The following is a 19,507-nucleotide window of genomic DNA, read 5'->3' as shown; positions in this document are numbered from 1 at the left end:
GAATTTGCGGCAGGGCCGTCTCTCTTCCGAACCCATCATCTGTGTGGCGCGCGTTAAGTAACCCTCGGCGCCAAAGGCGCTGGAAAGCGCGCGCTCCGCCGCCGCCATCCCCGTTGTGTGCGCGAGTGTGTGTGTGTGTGTGTGTTTGTGTATCTGCTGAGGGGCGCCAGGGCGGGAAGGAAGGAGGGAGGGAGGGTAGCGGCGGTCGGAGCAGGAAGGCGGGAGGAATAGCGCATGTCTTCATTTCTGAGCGCAGCCACTAGACTCCTCTCTCCCCAGCACCACCAAACTCTCCACCATCTTTTGCATGTGAAACATTTGCAGCCGGACAGAAACCTCTGCCAGGGCTATGGAGACTGCGGGAAAAATCCGCCTCAGCAGGATGGCTTGCTGAGGGGAAGAAGGAAGGCGGGAGGGAAGAGAGAGAGAGCTTTATCCAGAGACGAAAGGGACGAAAGAAGAAGGGGGAGAAAAAGAGAAGGGAGGGGGAGGGGGAAAACCACCCACCCTCTTCTCTTTTCTTCCCTACCCCATTTTTAATTTTTTTCCCTCCCTCCCCCCTTTTCTCAATTTTGTGTCCTGCCCCCCCTTCCCTCCCCCACCACCAGCGTGTCCTCAATGCCTCTCTGAACAACATCTAGGGAGAGAGCGTGAGGAGGAGACCCGGGGAGGCAAAAGAGAAAGAAGAAGATGAGGATTATTTGCAGACAGCTTGTCTTGTTGTTTTCTGGCTTTTGGGGACTCGCAATGGGCGCTTTTCCTAGCAGCGTGCAAATAGGTAAGCGCTGCACTGAGCTGGGAGGAAGAGGAGGGTGGCGGCGGACGGGGAGGGGGGGGGACGGGACGGGGTGGAGGGGGCGAAGAGGGGACAGAAAGAGTTGGGAGGGGAGGGGAGAAAGGAAGAGGGTGGGAGGTCAAATGCGGGCCGCAGGAATTGGGGGGCGAGGGGATGGAGAGCCCCTCCATATACCCTCGTGTTTGCGTGATGGGGAGCAGGGCGGCGTGAAAGGGGGGGGAGAGATGGTGATGCTTATGCCTCCGGGGTAGGGAGAGTCATGCATGTGTGAATGCGTGCGTGTTGTGTATAGTGTGTTGGCAAACTTGGGAAGGTGCTCTCTGAGCCAACCCCCCCCCCCAACAAGGCTCACCCTTGAGCTGCCTGCATCCCCAATTCAGGATGCTCTGTGGAACCTCGTCTAGCACAGCCTGCACGTTGCAGTAACCTATTTGCCACGGAGCGGGAGGAGGGATAGCTGTTCTTGCTTCAGAGCCTTTCCGGGCACTACTTGGAAACTTAGAGCATCCCCCCCCCCTTGCTAATGTCGATATTCCCAACCCCCTGGCCTCCCCCTCCCAAGCACCAGCTTGGGTCTGTGCCTCTTCTCTGCCTGGTCCGGATTGCCTTCCCTTTCTGCTTCCCCCCATCTTTGGATGGGACGCAGCTCTTGAATCCCTTCCAGTTGCAGCTCCATCACTGCATCATTTCTCATGCACTCCAAAAGGTGTTGCTAATAAGGCTGCCGGCCCATAGGCTGCAGAGGGACAAAGTTCGTTGTGCTCCACTTCCCTATAGATTATTCTCCCTGGTGTCCCAAGGTAAATGTATATCTGCAAAGGCACATAGAGAGGGAACGTGCCCGTATACCCCCCAACAGATGTCTTGATAGAAGATCCACTCTTTAATCTGCCTGCCACTGAATACCAGGGAGGGCCAATTTAGCAATGTGTTCAACGTTAACAGAGATGGATGCTAAATGGTTTCAAAGGTCGCTCTCATCACAAGAGATATGGCTATTTAAGGCATGGAAAAGCAGGACCAGTGCAGCTCGGGAGCCTCACTATTGGAAAAACAGGAGCTGGGATCCTGAAAGTCTCGTAAACCTCATATCTCCGTGTGCATAAACATGTATTTTTTACAAGGAGGACCTAAGGATGCTGTTTAATAATAATGTAGAGTTGTTTTCACTATAGCTGCTGCCTGACACAGAAACAATTAACTGTGACACTTTTTATTGTTTGGTATCATTTATTTATTGGTAGGTGGCCTCTTCATCCGAAACACAGATCAGGAATATACTGCTTTTCGATTAGCAATTTTTCTTCACAACACCAGCCCCAACGCATCTGAAGCACCTTTTAATTTGGTTCCTCATGTAGACAACATTGAAACAGCAAACAGCTTCGCTGTAACAAATGCCTGTAAGTAAAAAAAAAAAGTCATTTATGTAAAGTTGCCATCAGATGACAGTGAAATTAAGAAGAGAAAGCATAATTACATTCCTCTTCAGTTTCAAAGTCCCCGTTCCCTGAATGCATTGAAACCCTAGTTAGTTTCTATCCTTGGTGAAATCCCTTAGGCTTCCTTGTACTGACTAACTGGATATGGCATTTACTTTAGCATTATTACTGTAGTTTCTTGCTTTCTGGTTTCTATGGTGATGCATTTTGTAGTTGTAAGTGTGTGTGTGTGTGTGTGTGTGTGTGTGTCTTGATCAATTTAGCAGCCTCCACAATCTCTCCTCTCTGCCAACAGGATATGGCATGCCTTGTCTGTGTTTGGAAATAACCCCTAATATTTGTGATCACAAGTGCTTTCTAATGGCTAGAGCAGAAAGGCGGCTGTGAAAGCAGTGGTGTGCAGGGTAATATATTGGAGTGGCTTGACACTGCAGTTGATCTGGTGATGTCACTTGAGGCTGCCCTGCTCCTATATTCTGGGTTGTAAATGTCGCTTATCATCTCGTAATGCATACATCCTGTGGATATGTCTCCATGCATCCATACATTGGTGCCAAGTCAAGTTAGTATCTGATCTACTTGATTGCACACACCACCCCATCTGGAACTGTGCCCCTGTGTATACGCGCTAGTGCATTCGCCACATATTCTTTAAAAGGATGCTTTCCCCCCAGATATGATAGATTGTTGTTGTTGTTTTAAAGGCTATATCTGAAGACCCCCCCCCCCCATTTTCAGCATCCCAGCCTGCTAAAACACTGAGCAGGACATATGTGAAACTGAGATCGGGAAGGCACGCAAATCATGCCTCTTGTTTCCATCAATTCAGCTTCAGTGGATTTGGTAGCTCTGCAGAATCAGAGCTATCTGTGTCACAGTGAAAAACCTCTTTCTTTTAAATTCAGTTATGAATCTTGAAAAATGTACGTGCATCATTTCAACTTCCAGTTCTCCCACATGCCTTCTCCCCCTCCTTTTATTGCATCGTTGGTTTGTTTGCTTTGTCCTTAAACAAGCAGTTCCAAACACTATTTCTTTCAGAGGCAGAAATGTATTGCAGAGGATTTTCTTTGTGCATACCCTTAGAGTATATACGTACAAAAAAACAACAGCTGAACTTTCTCGCATTAATATCTAATATGATATTTCACATCTAAACATCAGGATACATCTCATAAGCTTGTTCCAAAAGACAACCTGCAGGGCAGCCGTCAAGTGGAATTGGAGCGATTCTTTTAAGTTTTTCATGACCTTGGCACCTTGTTTAACAAGGAAAGCTTCAAAATCCACACAGTATGCTCTCCTCCTCCCAAGACATCTTATGCAGAATGATTTATGCTACATAAGTGGGAATTCTTATGCTATGTATTGATAGTACTGGAGGAAAGATTCCTGCCAAAGTATGCTTCATTGACAAGTGTTGCAGTCTCCTCGAGGTTTTTGCAGGCACTGGGCATGGGTTTCCCAACTCGAGTTAACACTTCATGTTTACAGCTTTGGGGTACTTATATTCAAATGGATTGAGAACCTAAGTTTGCATCTTGCCCTCCGGCATTGTTTTAGAGATTATGCTATACAGTACTGTGAAGCATCTTTGCATAGGATATCAAGTATTTTGTATAAGCACACGGCTAATCAAGAGATTTTAGGGGCAATTCTGATACATATGGAATCACATACACACGTATGGAAGAATGATTTTTGAAGCAGCAATTATAGTTCTCTGGATTCAACGATTAACTAGTTTTAATTTTCTGTGATGCAGGCAAAGCTCTTAAGTGATGCCATCTTTTCTCCTGGGTTCTTTCCCCCCTGCCATCTTTTAAAACAGTGTTGCAGTTCTAAACAATTTTAGTAATCGATTGGTGACAAATTATATCTCACACAGTGGAATCTTAAGGGAAATTATGTGCATAATTTAAAGTACTCTGACAGACCATGCTCAAGCCATACTTCCAGTTGTGTCTGCATCCTAAAGTTATATACTCTGGGCATGGTGCACTTGGAGTCAAGTCTCATTTGTTTTGATGGATAATTTCAGCATGTACTCTGCCCATTCACATGGATGAAACTTCATTTAGCCGGATGGACCCTTTACGGGCAGTTGCTTTTCTTTCTTTTGTATGTCTGTTTTGAAGTTGTTGGGTTTTGTATTTTTGGAAGGGAGCAGTCAGAATTATTTCAGTGTTTGGAGAAAAACTGCTCTCTGCTAATGAAACTGACTGACAAATGAATGAACATATCACATGTCCCTTAAGCTACACATGAGCAGAATCCTGAAAAAAAATCAATTGTCTGATAGCTGGAGGACATTGGTTTCCATGTGATTGCATTTGCTGGGTTGACAGAAGCTTCCAAAGCACAGATGTGTGAGATGTTCTAACCTAATTAAAGATATTTATGGGGAGGGGGGAATGCAGTAACTAATACTGTGGCAAGCCTGACAAAATCTGATTATTTCGGAGTGGCTTTTGTGGAGGAAACGATGGCAAAATTCAGAGCAATTCAGTTTAGAACACAAGTGTGTGTGTGTGTGTGTGTGTGTGTGTGTGTCCCAAAATGATACGGTACAAATGCCTCTCAGCTACTGGACAGAAATGAATATTCATGTGAGGTCAAGCATAAAGATCTAAGACGTGATCAGTTCGCTTTTTTCCGTTTTTCATTTCACTGCAGAGGTTACTTTTTGAAGCTGCAGTGCTTGGACCATTTTGTGGGTTAGGAACAACGAACAAGGAGCCTGAAGGAGCTGTGTCTTAAAGATGAACTAGCATAATCAGGAACGATACAGTAGATGCATGTGGAATCAACTGGATTTTCTCCCTCTCTCTCTTTGGTAGACTGCCATGATGAGCTGGCTGCTTTTCTGGCGCCTTGATATTTGAATGCAAACACTTACAGACTTAAATCTATTCTCTTATGTTTTGCTTTGTGCAAAGACAAAGATATGTTCTATTTGTTCTGGCTTCGTACAGCCCCCAAACCTTAAGAAACACAGGTTATTTTAGCATATAGATTCTGTTGTGGTTCAATAAAACTGACATGATTTATGCTAGTTTGGTTCTCATTTCCTCCTGTTTATGTGCTGAGCCTTCCCCCCCCCCCCCCATATATTGTTTTCGCAGTGCATATTTTCTTGCAGGTGAGAGAAAAGTGTGTTAAATGAAATTGGGCTACAGTTTATTGCTAAATATGGATTGTGCATAACTTTAATTGCTAGAGTGTTATAAAACTTAAATCCGTATCATTACAACAGGGTTCCATAGTGATTGGCATAATATATGCAGAAATATATATTTGCAATTGCACTTTTTAAGCTCCAAATGACATTTGGTTTTTAATGGCCTGTATAGGAGTATATTTGTTCCACTTCGTGTTAGAAATAGTTTTTTTTATTTTGAAAAAATGTAATGGACTTTACAATGCATTAACACACTTCTGCATACATATTTTTTATAAGTAATGATCTGAAGACTTCCTATTCTAGAAAATTAATTATTCTGGACAAGTGTGACAAAAAAGCATGTTGACCTCCAGATGTAACCATTTCTTTTGCAACAGTCCCAGATATTCTGTTACAAAACTGCTGGTGAGAAACAATCAGAGGACAATGCAAAATTAGAAAGGATAAATCTAGAATTGTGCTGTCAACATTTTTTCTCCTTAAAATACTTTCCTTGCAGCCTGACAGTCCTAGTCCTTCCCTGGTTCATATTGGTCCATGTACATGAATTAGGCAGATGTTGATTGTTTGTGAAATCAGTCACTGTCCTTCATAATCAATGAGTTAAATTTCCGGCTTCATTGTCCCAGAACAAATAAATAGTTTGTCACCCAGTGCATAACTCAGTTGAACCAAACCAGATGGAACCAGTTTATTGCTGTTGCCCCATTCAGATGTAATGTTGGCAATCACCAAACCATGATTTGATGATCAGGGACATGTTGGGGACTTCCCTTCTCACACCTCTTTAGTGCAGCCTGGTGTCCCACTTGAAAACAATGGGAATGACTTACTTAGGTCAATTGATTTAAATGGATCTACTTTGAGTACACTTAGTCAGCAATAGCCCTAAAAACAGAGAGGGGATCAACAGCTATCCATTATTAGTTAGCACCTGGGCAGCAGAATGTGGATGCGTGCAGATCACCTGTCCATAGTTCTCTTCACTATAGTTAAGTGCATTGTATTTTTATTTATATTATAGTAATTATTTCCCTCCGGAGGACGCCCTGTGCTTTGCGCAGGTGTCCACAAGCCCTGTACGCCGGGGGGAGGTCCCGCCAGGCTCGCAAGGCTTGCGGATAGCAGCCTGTTCTGGGGGCTGGGGTCGGTGGAAGCTCGGGCTTCCCCTGCCCCAGCCCCGCAGCTGGGGGGGGGGATAAAAATTTTTTATTCATTTCCCCCCAAAAAAATGAGGTGCGTCCTATGGGTCGGGGCGCCCTATAGGACGAAAAATACGGTACATGTGTTGTAAGGAATTGACACAGTACAGTATTGTATCATATAGTGTGGTATTTTGCTGGTATCTTGGTGTTGTTGGCTGATATGCTGGTACAAGTGTTAGAGATCACTCTGTGCACCAGAGTGTTGTTTAGGTAAAAGAGACTTTCCAACCTGGTGCCCTCCAGATGTTTTTGACTATTTCCCCCATAATTCCTGACCATTGGCTATGCTGGCTGGCGTTGATGGTCCTAAACATTTGGAGGGCTGGGGAAGGCTGAGATAACATGAATGTGATAAAGGTAACGTATGAATGTGACCGAAGAAACCTTTAGAAACATTAACGTAGAAGTACACTTCTCAGGAAGAGAGGACACTAAACAAAGTGTGGGAGGTGTGTATTCATTGCATTATAGTGTGTGAACCAACACTACTACTACTACTACTACTACTACTATTATTATTATTATTATTATTATTATTATTATTATTATTATTATTTATTAGTAGTAGTATACCACCCGATACCTGCAGGTCTCATAGTGTTTACCAATTTGTCTCAGCTTAACTATCTTCTGGAGGAACATGTCATCTCGATGATGCTACACTGCTTTAAAACAGGCAATGAACAAGCAGTCTTGCAAACTTTTTAAACACTGTGTTAGGTCTTGTTGTTGTTTCAAATCTAATTTATATTAATCTACCGGATGTAAAATATGAGAGTTTGCAGTTCTTAAGTCTTCTTATTCTGGAGCTACCCCAGTTAAAATAATTGAAAATTCTGAGGCGGCATATGATCCTCAGATGCTTACAGGTGGTACTATGTCCTTCCCAATTATTGAACATTCAGCATCGTTTCCGTGATGGAAATATTTGCCTCTTTTATAGGGTAGTGTGTGTGTGTGTGTGTGTGTGTGTTGGTGAGCATGTGCACATTGAAATGGATGAGTGCATGGAGGACTTCTCAAAAACCAGAACTTATAGCTGTAGAGGTTGTATGTCGGGGCATGTGAAGCTTAAATCATTTTCTGTGTTTCTCATCTCTGTAGTTCAAATAGTAAAACTGCATCGGTTAGAAAAATATATCAAATTTGAACAGATGGAGACAAGGTTTACAATTCATTCATCTGTTTGTAATGCTGTCTCATTTTTCATCATCTTCCAACAGAGGTCTTCGGAAAACCGTCTGGTGCCTCTTTTCAGTATACAGTGTCCTTTGTTGTGGAGAATTTCCTTAATTTATTTTTTATTATGCCTTACATCCCTATAGATTTCACCTAAAGCAAGGGATGGGGTATCTGTAGCCTTCTAGATGTTGCTGAATTACATGTTCCATCTTCCCTAACCATTGGACAATTCTAGGTGGGGCTGATGGGAGTTGAAGTCCTGTCAACATCTGGAGGGAGACAGGTTCCCCCACCCCTGACCGATAGGATCCAGAAATGGTTTACTATTGGAAATTGAACTGCTAAATAAGATTCCTTGCATCCCATCATTTTCCCTTGATGTTCTTAGCTTCATGGGTGATAGCCAACACCTGCATGCAAATAGTGTTTGAGTTTGCATTGTTCCACTAGCAGTTTCTGTTTCTTGTTCTTTCTTGGGGCAGCAAATTTGTATGGAGCTATATAATAAATTACTGTGATGTTAAATTACAAGATGAGGTTGAACTCTAGAGAGGTGAGATTATTGTTGCTGACATCCTCCTGGGTGTAAATAACCTTTTAAAAAACACACCACATACTCTTTCTAAAGCCAAATAAAGGCGCAGTAGCAAATGTTTAGCAAATATAGGGAAATGGGTGATCAGATCATCAGAGATTGATATATATATATATATATATATATGCAGGTTTTGGTGTCCTCGGGTGTCTTCCCGTGTAAAAGTTGGGGTGTCTAGGCGACGTTTCGACGAGGTCTCACTCGTCATCTTCAGGCTGGTGCTTTCGGCTTCTTGTTACTGGAACAGAGCGGGATCTCAGTGTTTGAGTTCCTATAAATACTGTAGAGGGGTGTGGTGTATGGCCTCAAAAGTTCTGGGCAGAGGGGAAGTTCCCAGGCTAGTGTTCTTTTCTTCTTTTGTTCCTTAATTACTTGAGGGATATCTTGAGTGATTTATTGAGTGATATTCTGAGTACCACTTAGGTGGGTCATTAGGTGTGGATTAGTTGCTAAAGCCTTCGTGTCTTGACCTCTTGAATTTGTGAAGAGTTTTTCTGGGAAGATGGCTGTACTGCACTTAGTTGTGCTCTGGCTTGGCTTCGTGTATAGGGGCGAGCTGTGGTTTTGTGCCCTGTGCCAGCCAGATCTGTGTAGGGATTGCAGGGGGGTGCAGCATCCGGAGGTGCCACTATGGTTTGGTTACTGGATGGTGTCTGTAATTTATCTGTGGAGAGGGTCTGGGTTTGGGTCTGGTGTGGTTGATTGGTGGTGGCGTTCTGTGTGCCTCTGGATCTGGTGTCGGTTTTTGTGGGGAGGGCTAATTTCCAGATGTCTGGCAGGCGGGACGTGTCGTCACGCTTGTTCATGTTGTGAGGGTGTTTCTCTATCTCGATGGCTTCCATGATTATTCTCTTGTGGTGATGTTCCATGTTAAAGAGCAATTTGGAATCTGCAAAATTAATTTCGTGTCCTGTTTCTTTCATGTGTTGGAAAAGAGAGGAAGATTTTTCTTCTTTTTTGACGGCATTCTTGTGTTCTGCGATACGTGCATTTATTCGTCTGTTTGTTTGTCCAATGTACGTGGCTGGGCAGACTTTGCAGGGTATTTCATAGACCCCTTGGTTTTCCAACTGGATTTTATCTTTGGGGTTTCTGAGGATATTGGCTATTTTTTGGTTGGTGCAAAAGGCTGTTTTGATATTGTGTTTATGGAGGATTTTGCTAATTTTATCTGTAGTGCCCTTGATATAAGGAAGGAGGGCCATGCCATTGTTTTCTTCTGTGTCTTGGTTTTTGGGGGGTGTTTCTTTTTGGATTAGCTTCGTAACCCTGTTTTGCTGGTATCCATTGGCGATTAACACATTTGAGAGATTCTGTAACTCAGTTGTCAAGTGGTCTTTGTCAGCCAGGCGTTTGGTTCTGGAGATGAGGGTCTTGGCTACGGAGTTTATTTGTGCAGGGTGGTGGTGTGATTGAGCATGTAAGTAGCGGTTGGTGTGTGTTTTTTTCCGGTAGATAGTGTGTCCTAGGGAGCCATCAGGTTTTTTGTAGATTAGGACGTCAAGGAAGGGAAGCTGGTTGTTGGCTTCTATTTCCATAGTGAATTGTATTTTGGGGTGTAGGCTGTTGAGATGTGTGAGGAAGCTATCTAGTTTTTCTTTCCCGTGTGGCCAAATTACAAAGGTGTCGTCAACATATCTGAGCCAAAGTTTGGGTTTGTGTTCTGACTTGTCTAAAGCATTGGTTTCAAAGTGTTCCATGTACAGATTTGCGATGACCGGTGAGAGGGGTGATCCCATAGGTGCTCCTTCTATCTGTTTGTATCTTTGTCCATTGTGGATGAAGTACGTGTTGGTTAGGCAGTGGTTGGTCAGGTCCAGGATGTATTCGGGGGGATTGTATTTGTTTTGAATGGCTGTCAAGGCTTCATTAATGGGCACTTGTGTGAAGAGAGATACAACATCGAAGCTCACAAGTAGGTCATCGGGATGTAGGTTTTGCTTCTTTATTGTTTCTATGAACTGGAAGGAGTTTGTAACGTGTGAAGAGATGGATTCTGCATAGGACTGAAGTTGCTTAGCGAGAAATTTAGCGAGATTTTGTAGAGGTGAGCCTATGGAGCTGACTATTGGTCTGAGTGGTGTTCCTTCTTTGTGTATCTTGGGGAGGCCGTAGAGTTTGGGGCATCTGGATGATTTTTCTCTGGGGATGATTCTTAGCTGGATTTCTTCACTGATAGGAGAGGCTTTTATTTTGGATTTGGTGGTTTTTTCCAGATAGGTGGTGGGATCTGTTTTTATAGGTTGGTAGGTAGGGTCTTGGAGTAGATTTGATAGTTTTGCTTGGTAGTCCGATGTGTTCATCACAACAGTGGCATTACCTTTGTCTGCTGGGAGAATGATTATGTTGTTGTCTTTCCTCAGGTTGGTGAGTGCTTTCTGTTCTTCTTTGTGTAAATTGCTTCTGGGTGGTTTGCTGGAGCAGAGGATGTTGGTGACTTCAAGTCTGATTTTATTGGCTTCATCTGGGTTGATTTTGGTTAGGCTAGCTTCGACTCCGCATATGATGTTTTCCGTGGGGATGCGTCTCGGGGTAACTGCAAAGTTGAAACCTTTGGAGAGTACTTTGGTTTCAGTTGAGGTGAGGATCCTGTCTGATATGTTATGTACTGTTTGCTTCATGGGTTGTTGTGGAGGGTGGCTGGGCTTCTGGCGTCTCTCTAGTTTGTGGAGTTTGTTGGTGTGTGTGTCTGTCTTATGTGAGGTCTCAGTTTCAGCTCTCCAGACGGCTAGTTGTTTGCATTTGTCCCAGAGTGCAGGGTGGATTTTGTTACAGAGTTTGAGGTGAAGAGTGAGCAGATCTTTGTTGGTTTGGTTTAGTAGGTATCTTTTCTTATGTAGTTCGTTTCTGATTAGGGATAGTTCAGTTCGTTTCAGGATCCTTTCGGTAGCTGGGGTTTTAGAGTGGAATTTAAGTTGGAAGCATGTGGGAATTAAGTTGTTGTCTCGGCAGTTGCGTAGGAACAAGAGATCACATAAGATGGTGGCTCTTCGGATTTCTAGTTTCTCGTAGGTTCTTGTCAGCTGGAAGGTTTCCTCCCCGTAGAGGTGAGATATTTGTTTTCGTAGATTTTCACGGGTACAGGAATGCAGGTTTTGGTGTCCTCGGGTGTCTTCCCGTGTAAAAGTTGGGGTGTCTAGGCGACGTTTCGACGAGGTCTCACTCGTCATCTTCAGGCTGGTGCTTTCGGCTTCTTTTCGGCTTCCACACCCCTCTACAGTATTTATAGGAACTCAAACACTGAGATCCCGCTCTGTTCCAGTAACAAGAAGCCGAAAGCACCAGCCTGAAGATGACGAGTGAGACCTCGTCGAAACGTCGCCTAGACACCCCAACTTTTACACGGGAAGACACCCGAGGACACCAAAACCTGCATTCCTGTACCCGTGAAAATCTACGAAAACATATATATATATATATATATATATATATATATATATATATATATATATACACACACACACATACACACACACACATATATATATATATATTAATGCTTCTTTCTTTATTCAAACTTGTTTGTTTCCTTGATTGCTTTCCACTTGTGTTGCACTGCCTAGTCATTGGTAAGAAAATGTTTCGTTTGCACCCTGCTGATTAGAGGAGATAGCCAAATTAATGGAGTGTGTTATGCTACATTCCTGGTTTGATGTAAACTAATTCTGCTTTGGTTTAGGGAAGGAAAGTAGTAAACTGGATTCTGGTTTAAAGTATATGTAGTCACATTTTAACACGCCTACAACATTCTCTGGGTGAGACTTCCAGTAATTGTGCGACAGGACATTATATTGGCTTTATGTACTAAGCCAGTTAAATATTGTCTGTTGCCATCATTTTACAGCCTCTGTGGGCATATCTATACTGCAGACTAAAAATGGCTCAACAGGTATTCCTCCTTCTAAATAAATCCTGGGGACAATAATTCTGCGATGGGCAGTTAGTGATCTGTGGCATGGATTTCCCAGCTCCTCCATTAAATTATACTTCACAGGACTTTAACAGGGGGAAATTCTCACATTTAGACTGGTATAAAACTAAAATAGCGTAGTGTAAATATCATAGGTACATTCATAGTGCACTGGAGTTTATTGAACAGCTGCTAAAGTGCAGAGATAACCACGATGTGACAAATGCTTTGATATCAGCAGATGGAGCTGTTCATTTATTTCTCTCTGGTACGTAAGGCATGTCAAAAGTAAAGCAACCCTGTTGGGAGAGCTTCTAACTTGTCCATGCTTATTCTGTGGTTGAAGCTGGCTTACAATATAATGCCAATCCTGGACCACCTGGCACTGGCTGCCGATTAGTTTTCTGGGCCCAATTCAAAGTGCTGATTTTGAACTACAGTGGTACCTCGGGTTAAGTACTTAATTCGTTCCGGAGGTCCGTTCTTAACCTGAAACTGTTCTTAACCTGAAGCACCACTTTAGCTAATGGGGCCTCCTGCTGCTGTCACGTGATTTCTGTTCTTATCCTGAAGCAAAGTTCTTAACCCGAGGTACTATTTCTGGGTTAGCGGAGTCTGTAACCTGAAGCATCTGTAACCTGACGTGTCTGTAACCCGAGGTACCACTGTATAAAGCCTTAAATGGCTCATAACTGCAATACCTCCAGGAGCGTCTCTCATCAGATGAACCAACCCAGACTCTGAAATCATCATCTGAAGACGTTCTTTGTGCCTTGGAGTGTAGCAACATGAGAATGGGTCTTTTCCATGATGGTTCCCCATTTGTGAAATGCTCTCCTCAGGGAGGCTCACCTGGTGCCTTTGTTGCGTATCTTTAGCCACCAGACAAAAACAGGCCTTTGGCTAATTAAGCCATCTATATTGCCTTTTCAACTAGGGGTGTGGTGTTGTTTTCGTTGGTTACTATGTTATGTATTTTTGTGTTTTTGTATTGTAAACTGCCTTGTGATCCTTGAATGAAGGGCAGTATAGAAACTAACTAACTAAATGAATGAATAAAATAAGTTAGCAAAAAGAAAAAGAAGTATTACAAAGTATTTTGCAGTTAAAATATCCAGACACCTGCACAGGCCTCAGTTAAAGTGTTTCCAGGCATCTTTTCCTTCTGACTCAGTACAGCCCTTTCATTCCACAGGTCCTCATGCCAGAGTAACTCTCAGCATATTGTGCCTACTTGCCTCACAGAGAGAAGTGTTCATGGGGGCTCTACAATAATATTTTCACCCTGGGCGCATCGTGCTTAGAGTTATTTTGGCTAATTTGTGCCATCTCAGGAACGTTAGTCTCCTGTGGCATATTTTTGCCTACACAGATTAAATACAATGGAAAGCTAAATAATAACAGCCGCCGCCACCAAAAATAACAATCTAGATAAATAAATATAAATAGCACTAGCAACAGCTATTTAAGTAGAAACTTTGGATGAATTAAACAACCTACTGACTTTGGAATAGTTTAATTTATTTTAATATGGCTATATCTGGGTCAATATGCTGTGGATTGCAACATTTCCCTTTTAATAGTTGGCAGGGTTGCCAACTGCTGGGTGTTGGTCACAAAAAAGAGATGCTTTTGAAGCAATGGGTTATGGAAGTAGGGAGTTTGAAATATGCTGTTTTTCTAAAAATTCTTAGGTTCCCCCAACTCACTAGGGAGTCAGGATTTGCAGTGGTTTATGGCATAGGGGGAGTGACAGCAGACGTCAAGTTTTGGCACACATCACCCAGCCAAAGGAGTGTGTTATGCTACATTCCTGGTTTGATGTAAGCTAAATTCTGTTTCAGTGCTGGGAAGGTTTGATTCTGGTTAGCTAACAGTAGTTTGAATAAACCCTATTCATATATCACAAGGGGAAGATACTTCAATCTCTTTGCAATTAGAGCAGGAGTGGAATTGTGAGCCCAAGGCTCATGCATGCTTATTTCAGTAACACAAGACCATGGTTTAGAGTAATGCCTAAACTGGGCCAAGGTGAAATACTTTGATATTTGATAAAGGCAAGCCAGTGTTTTACTGTCTGAATCCTATTTGTGAGCCAGCCCCTTTATCCCCTCTGTGTGATTCCCTTCATGCACAATATTGCCATGAAGCAATCTCAGTGTAACTGCATTGTGAATCCAAGTGCCAAAGACTCCCCTTTCCTGTACTAGTCTCCTGCAGACTGTGGAGCTGCTTGCCAAGGGTGTGGATGATGATTTGGAAGCAGCAGGTGTCAGGAGAGGTACCAGAGAGTTGGAGAAAAGGTCTGCAGTGCTTAATAGATCTCAGGGAGCAGAGACATTCTGGAAGAAGCCTGAGCTAAACTGAGCCCTTAAAGTACCAGAAGACAATTGATTTATTCTCCAAGTCCTACCTCTCAACTGCGAGCTGGAAGTTTCTTAAAGGTACAGGGCTTCACCTTAAATTGTTGCACCATCATGCCTCCCAGTAGCTGCTTTAAACCTTCCACTGATGGAGAGAATCAGGTGCTATGGATTGCTGGTGTGCTGTGCTGTGTTGGAGAGATCTGACTTGCTGGGTTCCAAAACAGAGGTGGATGCTGAGCCTTCTTTCTCAGGGTGATGCCTCCCTCAGAGTTAAGAATAACAAAACTGGCTCTGGTGCCCCAAATAATTTTGATGAAAACTTTTTGGACCTCTGTTTCTATTTTTCTAAAAGTAATCACTGCAGGGATATTAATATGCTAGAAACATGGCTGGGGGTTACTGATGTGGTAGAAAGTGAAGCTTTAGCCACAACAGTAGCAGAATCTGCCAGGGCCCACTGTCAATAATAATAATAATACTTTATTATTTATACCCCGCCCATCTGGCTGAGTTTCCCCAGCCACTCTGGGCGGCTTCCAATCAAGTATTAAAAACAATACAGCATTAAATATGCCTTCAGATGTCTTTTAAAAAGAAGATAGCTGCTTATTTCCTTCACATCTGAAGGGAGGGCGTTCCACAGGGCGGGCGCCACTACCGAGAAGGTCCTCTGTCTGGTTCCCTGTAACCTCACTTCTCGCAATGAGGGAACCACCAGAAGGCCCTCGGTGCTGGATCTCAGTGTCCAGGCTGAACGATGGGGGTGGAGACGCTCCTTCCGGTATACAGGACCGAGGCCATTTAGGGCTTTAAAGGTCAGCACCAACACTTTGAATTGTGCTCGGAAACCTACTGGGAGCCAATGCAGATCTCTCAGGACCGGTGTTATGTGGTCCCAGCGCCCACTCCCAGTCACCAGTCTAGCTATACCATGCAGAAAGCTTATTTTGCTATACTATGCAGAAAGCTTCCATTCAGTTTTCAGAGCACTGAAGAAAGATATTAAGAAATTACTGTTTGATTCCTTTCACTTAACATCTCAGATTGAGATTAATAGTGTCGATCGCTTGCTTCCTCAATTCATTTACATTCGTACATACTAGGCACTGCACTCTTTGACCTCTAAAGTGTAAAAGAGAGTTGGTATTATCCATGAGATTCTGTGTTCCTCTTCTGACGTCTGACAGATGGAGGGAAATTGTGCACTTCTATTTTCTGCTGAAACACCTGAATGCTGATCAGTTGCTGTCTAGAAAGGATCTTTCTACTGACAGCCACTAAGGCCTCTCCATCTATTTGCTTTGCAGGCTTTCTGCTTGCTAGGATAAAGAAAAAAGTAAGACCAAAGTGGTGAAAATAATCACAGTACAGTGGTACCTCGCAAGACGAATGCCTCGCAAGACGAAAAACGCGCAAGATGAAAGCGTTTTCCATTTTTTGAGTCGTTCCACAAGACAAATTTCCCTATGGGCTTGCTTCACAAGACGAAACATCTTGCGAGTTCTTGCGAGTTTGTTTCCTTTTTCTTAAAGCCGCTAATAGCCGCTAAGCCGCTAATAGCCGCTAGGCCGCTAATAGCCGTGCTTCGCAAGACGAAAAAACCACAAGACGAAGAGACTCGCGGAACAGATTAATTTCGTCTTGCGAGGCACCACTGTATATTCAAAGCTGCCTTATACTGAATCAGACCATCTAGACTACTGCAGTGTGCTCTAACAAGCAACAGCCCTTCCAGGTTTTAGCCAGAGTTCTTGTTTTCCAGTTCTTGCTGCCTGAAATCAGTTTGACTGGATTTACCAGGAAATTAGCCAGGAGTGTTATGTATGCAAAACGTTTGCTCTATCACTAAGCTATGGAACACCTCAGTAGCAAGCTAGCAATAGTGCTGTATACATAAACATAAATGCCATCATATAGCACAAGCATATGCAAACCCATTCAAATTATTCCTGGATTGGAATGATTTGTTCAGAACAATTTTCGCAGATATATATATTTTTTGTGATTGCTCTATTCAGAGCACCAACCAGCTTTTAAAAATCATTTGTGTTGGTATTGATCATTGGACCCCCTTCAATGCTGGGGTCCACATCATGCTGGGCTTTTTGTTGCTGATCAGGTTGTGTGTTTGTGTGTGCGTGCGCACACACTTAACAATACATCTTGAATCTTGTTGCTTGTTTGGAATACTCATGTGCACCAGTGAATAGGCAATTTTAGTTTGGCTCCATGAAAATTGCAAATATTTTTGTATCCCTAACTTGAGAGTTACTTTAAGCACACTTAGGAGTTTGCATAAATCCATGGGTGTTTTGATTTGTTTCTTAAGACAAGAAACCACTGCATGCCATATCACAAACTGTTATTGGAAATTATCATAAAGTTCAAAAGCAGTTTGCTGTGCAAAGTGGATGACAGCTTTTCAAGCAACACAATTGCAAAACTCCACTGGGAATGAGGAAACAAGCTACTTTGCAATCTACAATCCAGAAAAACTGCACAACAAAATAGCTATGTGAAAGAAGGAATAGAATAAATTATAGAAGTATATGAGAGCCGAAGACATATTCCTGCCACGTAGAAAAAAAATAATGCATACATGTATGCAAATGTATGTAATATCTGCAAAAGAAGAGCATTAAGTATCATGGATTCTATGTATCTTAAATATGATATTTTCACCTATTTGACTTGCAAGATAAACATAGAATATCATCAAAATGTGGAGTTATCTATGGCCTGTTATATACACCTTCTTTTTCTGTGCTGGTGGCATTGCCTGCTCATGGCAACCGAATCACTCACTTGTTGCAAGCTGAAGCTTGATGGGGCTACACTCCCACTGAAGTAGTGGGTAGGTAGTTTGGGGGGGGGGTACTCCTGGATCCACTGTGGTCACTTGAGGCTCAAGTGGCCTCGGTGACACAGAGTGTGTTCCATCAGCTTCAGCTGTTGGTCCAGCTACACCCTATCTGGACAGGGATAGCCTAACTTCTGTTGTCTTTGTTCAGGTAACCTCTAGGTTAATTGCTGCAATAGACATGGGGCTGCCTCTGAAGATGGTTCAGAAACTTCAGCTGGTGCAGAATTGGGTGGTGAGGGTGCTCACTGGGTCAAGATGTTTGAGTATATAACACCAATCCTGGCCCAACTGCACCGGCTGTCCAATTCAAAGTGCTGATTTTGTCCTATAAAACATTTAAATGGTTCAGAACCACAATACCTCAAGGAGTGCTTCTTCCCACATGAATGGACCCTGAGATCACCCTCTGAGGCCCTTCTTTGTGTGCCTCCTCCAAGAGAGGTCTGGAGGGTGGCAACACAAGAACAGGACTTTTCTGCTGTGGCCCCCCATTTGTGGAATGCTCTCCTCAGGGAGGCTCCATGAACCAGGCCTTTGGCTGATCAAACAATCTACGGCTTTTTAAATGTATGTGTGTCAGCAGAGTGGGGTGAGCTATTGGCTTGTTTCTTGTTTTGTTATGCATTTTGTGCCCTTATTTTGTATTTTTATGTTGTGAACCGCCTTGTGATCCAGTGCAGTGTAGTGGTTAAGAGCGGTGGACTCATAATCTGGTGAACTGGGTTCGCTTCCCCGCTCCTCCACATGCAGCTACTGGGTGACCTTGGGCTAGTCACACTTCTCTGAAGTCTCTCAGCCTCACTTACCTCACAGAGTGTTTGTTGTGGGGGAGGAAGGGAAAGGAGAATGTTAGCCGCTTTGAGACTCCTTCGGGTAGTGATAAAGCGGGATATCAAATCCAAACTCTTCTTCTTCGGATATAGGGTGGTATACAAAGTTAATGAATGGATGAAATAAAGGAATTAATTTTTGAATGCTACCACAAACCTCCTAAATAGGCTGGTCTGCCTTGTTTGCTGTAGGTGACAGTAGACCATAATTTTGTGTTTCCGATATGCTCTGAAATGGGAGTGGAAAAATCACCTTGGGTCATACATTTGTTCGTCATAGTGTTGAGGCGGAGAAGAATGAATGGATTCTGATGCTACTGGATGCTACTCTTGTTTGTGCACATGAGCAGTGGCTAGAGCAGCAATCAGGGAGAAAGGGAATACATTCATACCTTGGAAGTTGAACGGAATCAGTTCCGGAAGTCCATTCGATTTCCAAAATGTTTGGAAACCAAAGTGTGGCTTTTGATTGCCTGCAGGAAGCCCCGCTGGACATTTGGCTTCCAAAAACCATTCAAAAACCGGAGCACTCACTTCCGGGTTTCAATCGTTAGGGAGCCGATTTGTTAGTAGCCAAGGCGTTCGAGATCCAAGGTACAACTGTATCATCAATGGCAATTTACTTGTGAAGCCTCTCTCCTATGTTACTCTTCAAAGCTTGGGGAAATACATTCTCTCCCCCCACAAACACACAAAGTTAGCAAAAATATGGTCATTCTCTATTTGTAAATTTGTGTTTAGTATTGACATTGTTCAATTCAAAGCATTTCCTGACTCCTAGAGGAAAAAACCCTAAATGGAACAATAAAATTGAGCCACAGCCTGCTACTGTGGATGACTAGTGATTAAAAGTAACTGTCCACCATTTTTTTTAAAAAAACACCATTTTATTTGATTTTTAAATATGGGAGGCCATTAGCATGGGAGATATTCTCACTATATATATATGGTATGTTTCCTTACAAGGGAAATCTATGTTACAGCAGTGCATTCTTCTCTCGATGGCACATATAGTTCCCATTAGCTCTAATGCAAGTTAAGTGTTTGCACCATGAGTTATAGCCCAAAGGATTAGCTATTAAAATGTTGGTTTATTAGGCAGTGCAGTAAAGAGGTTGCACTGCTTTCCCTCTG

At 43.1% G+C, this 19,507-nt stretch overlaps 1 protein-coding gene across 6 annotated transcripts in view; it reads left to right on the top strand.

The window, feature by feature from the left end:
* The first annotated feature begins 207 nt into the window (after window positions 1–207).
* The window catches only part of GRIA4 (glutamate ionotropic receptor AMPA type subunit 4), a 225,312-nt gene continuing 206,012 nt past the window's right edge, over window positions 208–19,507 (top strand). For 3 of the 6 annotated variants that reach the window (XR_014525171.1, XM_083499398.1, XM_083499399.1), the window contains exons 1-2: window positions 208–778; window positions 2,041–2,199. Coding sequence is in view for 5 of the 6 variants with exons in the window: in XM_083499398.1 (XP_083355524.1) it covers window positions 691–778; window positions 2,041–2,199 (247 nt within the window). In the remaining variant the exon portion in view is untranslated. The remainder of the gene's footprint in view (window positions 779–2,040; window positions 2,200–19,507) is intronic. The other 3 variants (XM_083499397.1, XM_083499396.1, XM_083499400.1) reach the window with 2 other exon arrangements.

Source organism: Podarcis liolepis (assembly GCF_965112155.1).
Source record: "Podarcis liolepis genome assembly, chromosome: 4".
In the NCBI taxonomy this organism is placed as follows: Eukaryota; Metazoa; Chordata; class Lepidosauria; order Squamata; family Lacertidae; genus Podarcis; species Podarcis liolepis.
This window is presented reverse-complemented; position numbering and strand designations above follow the sequence as displayed.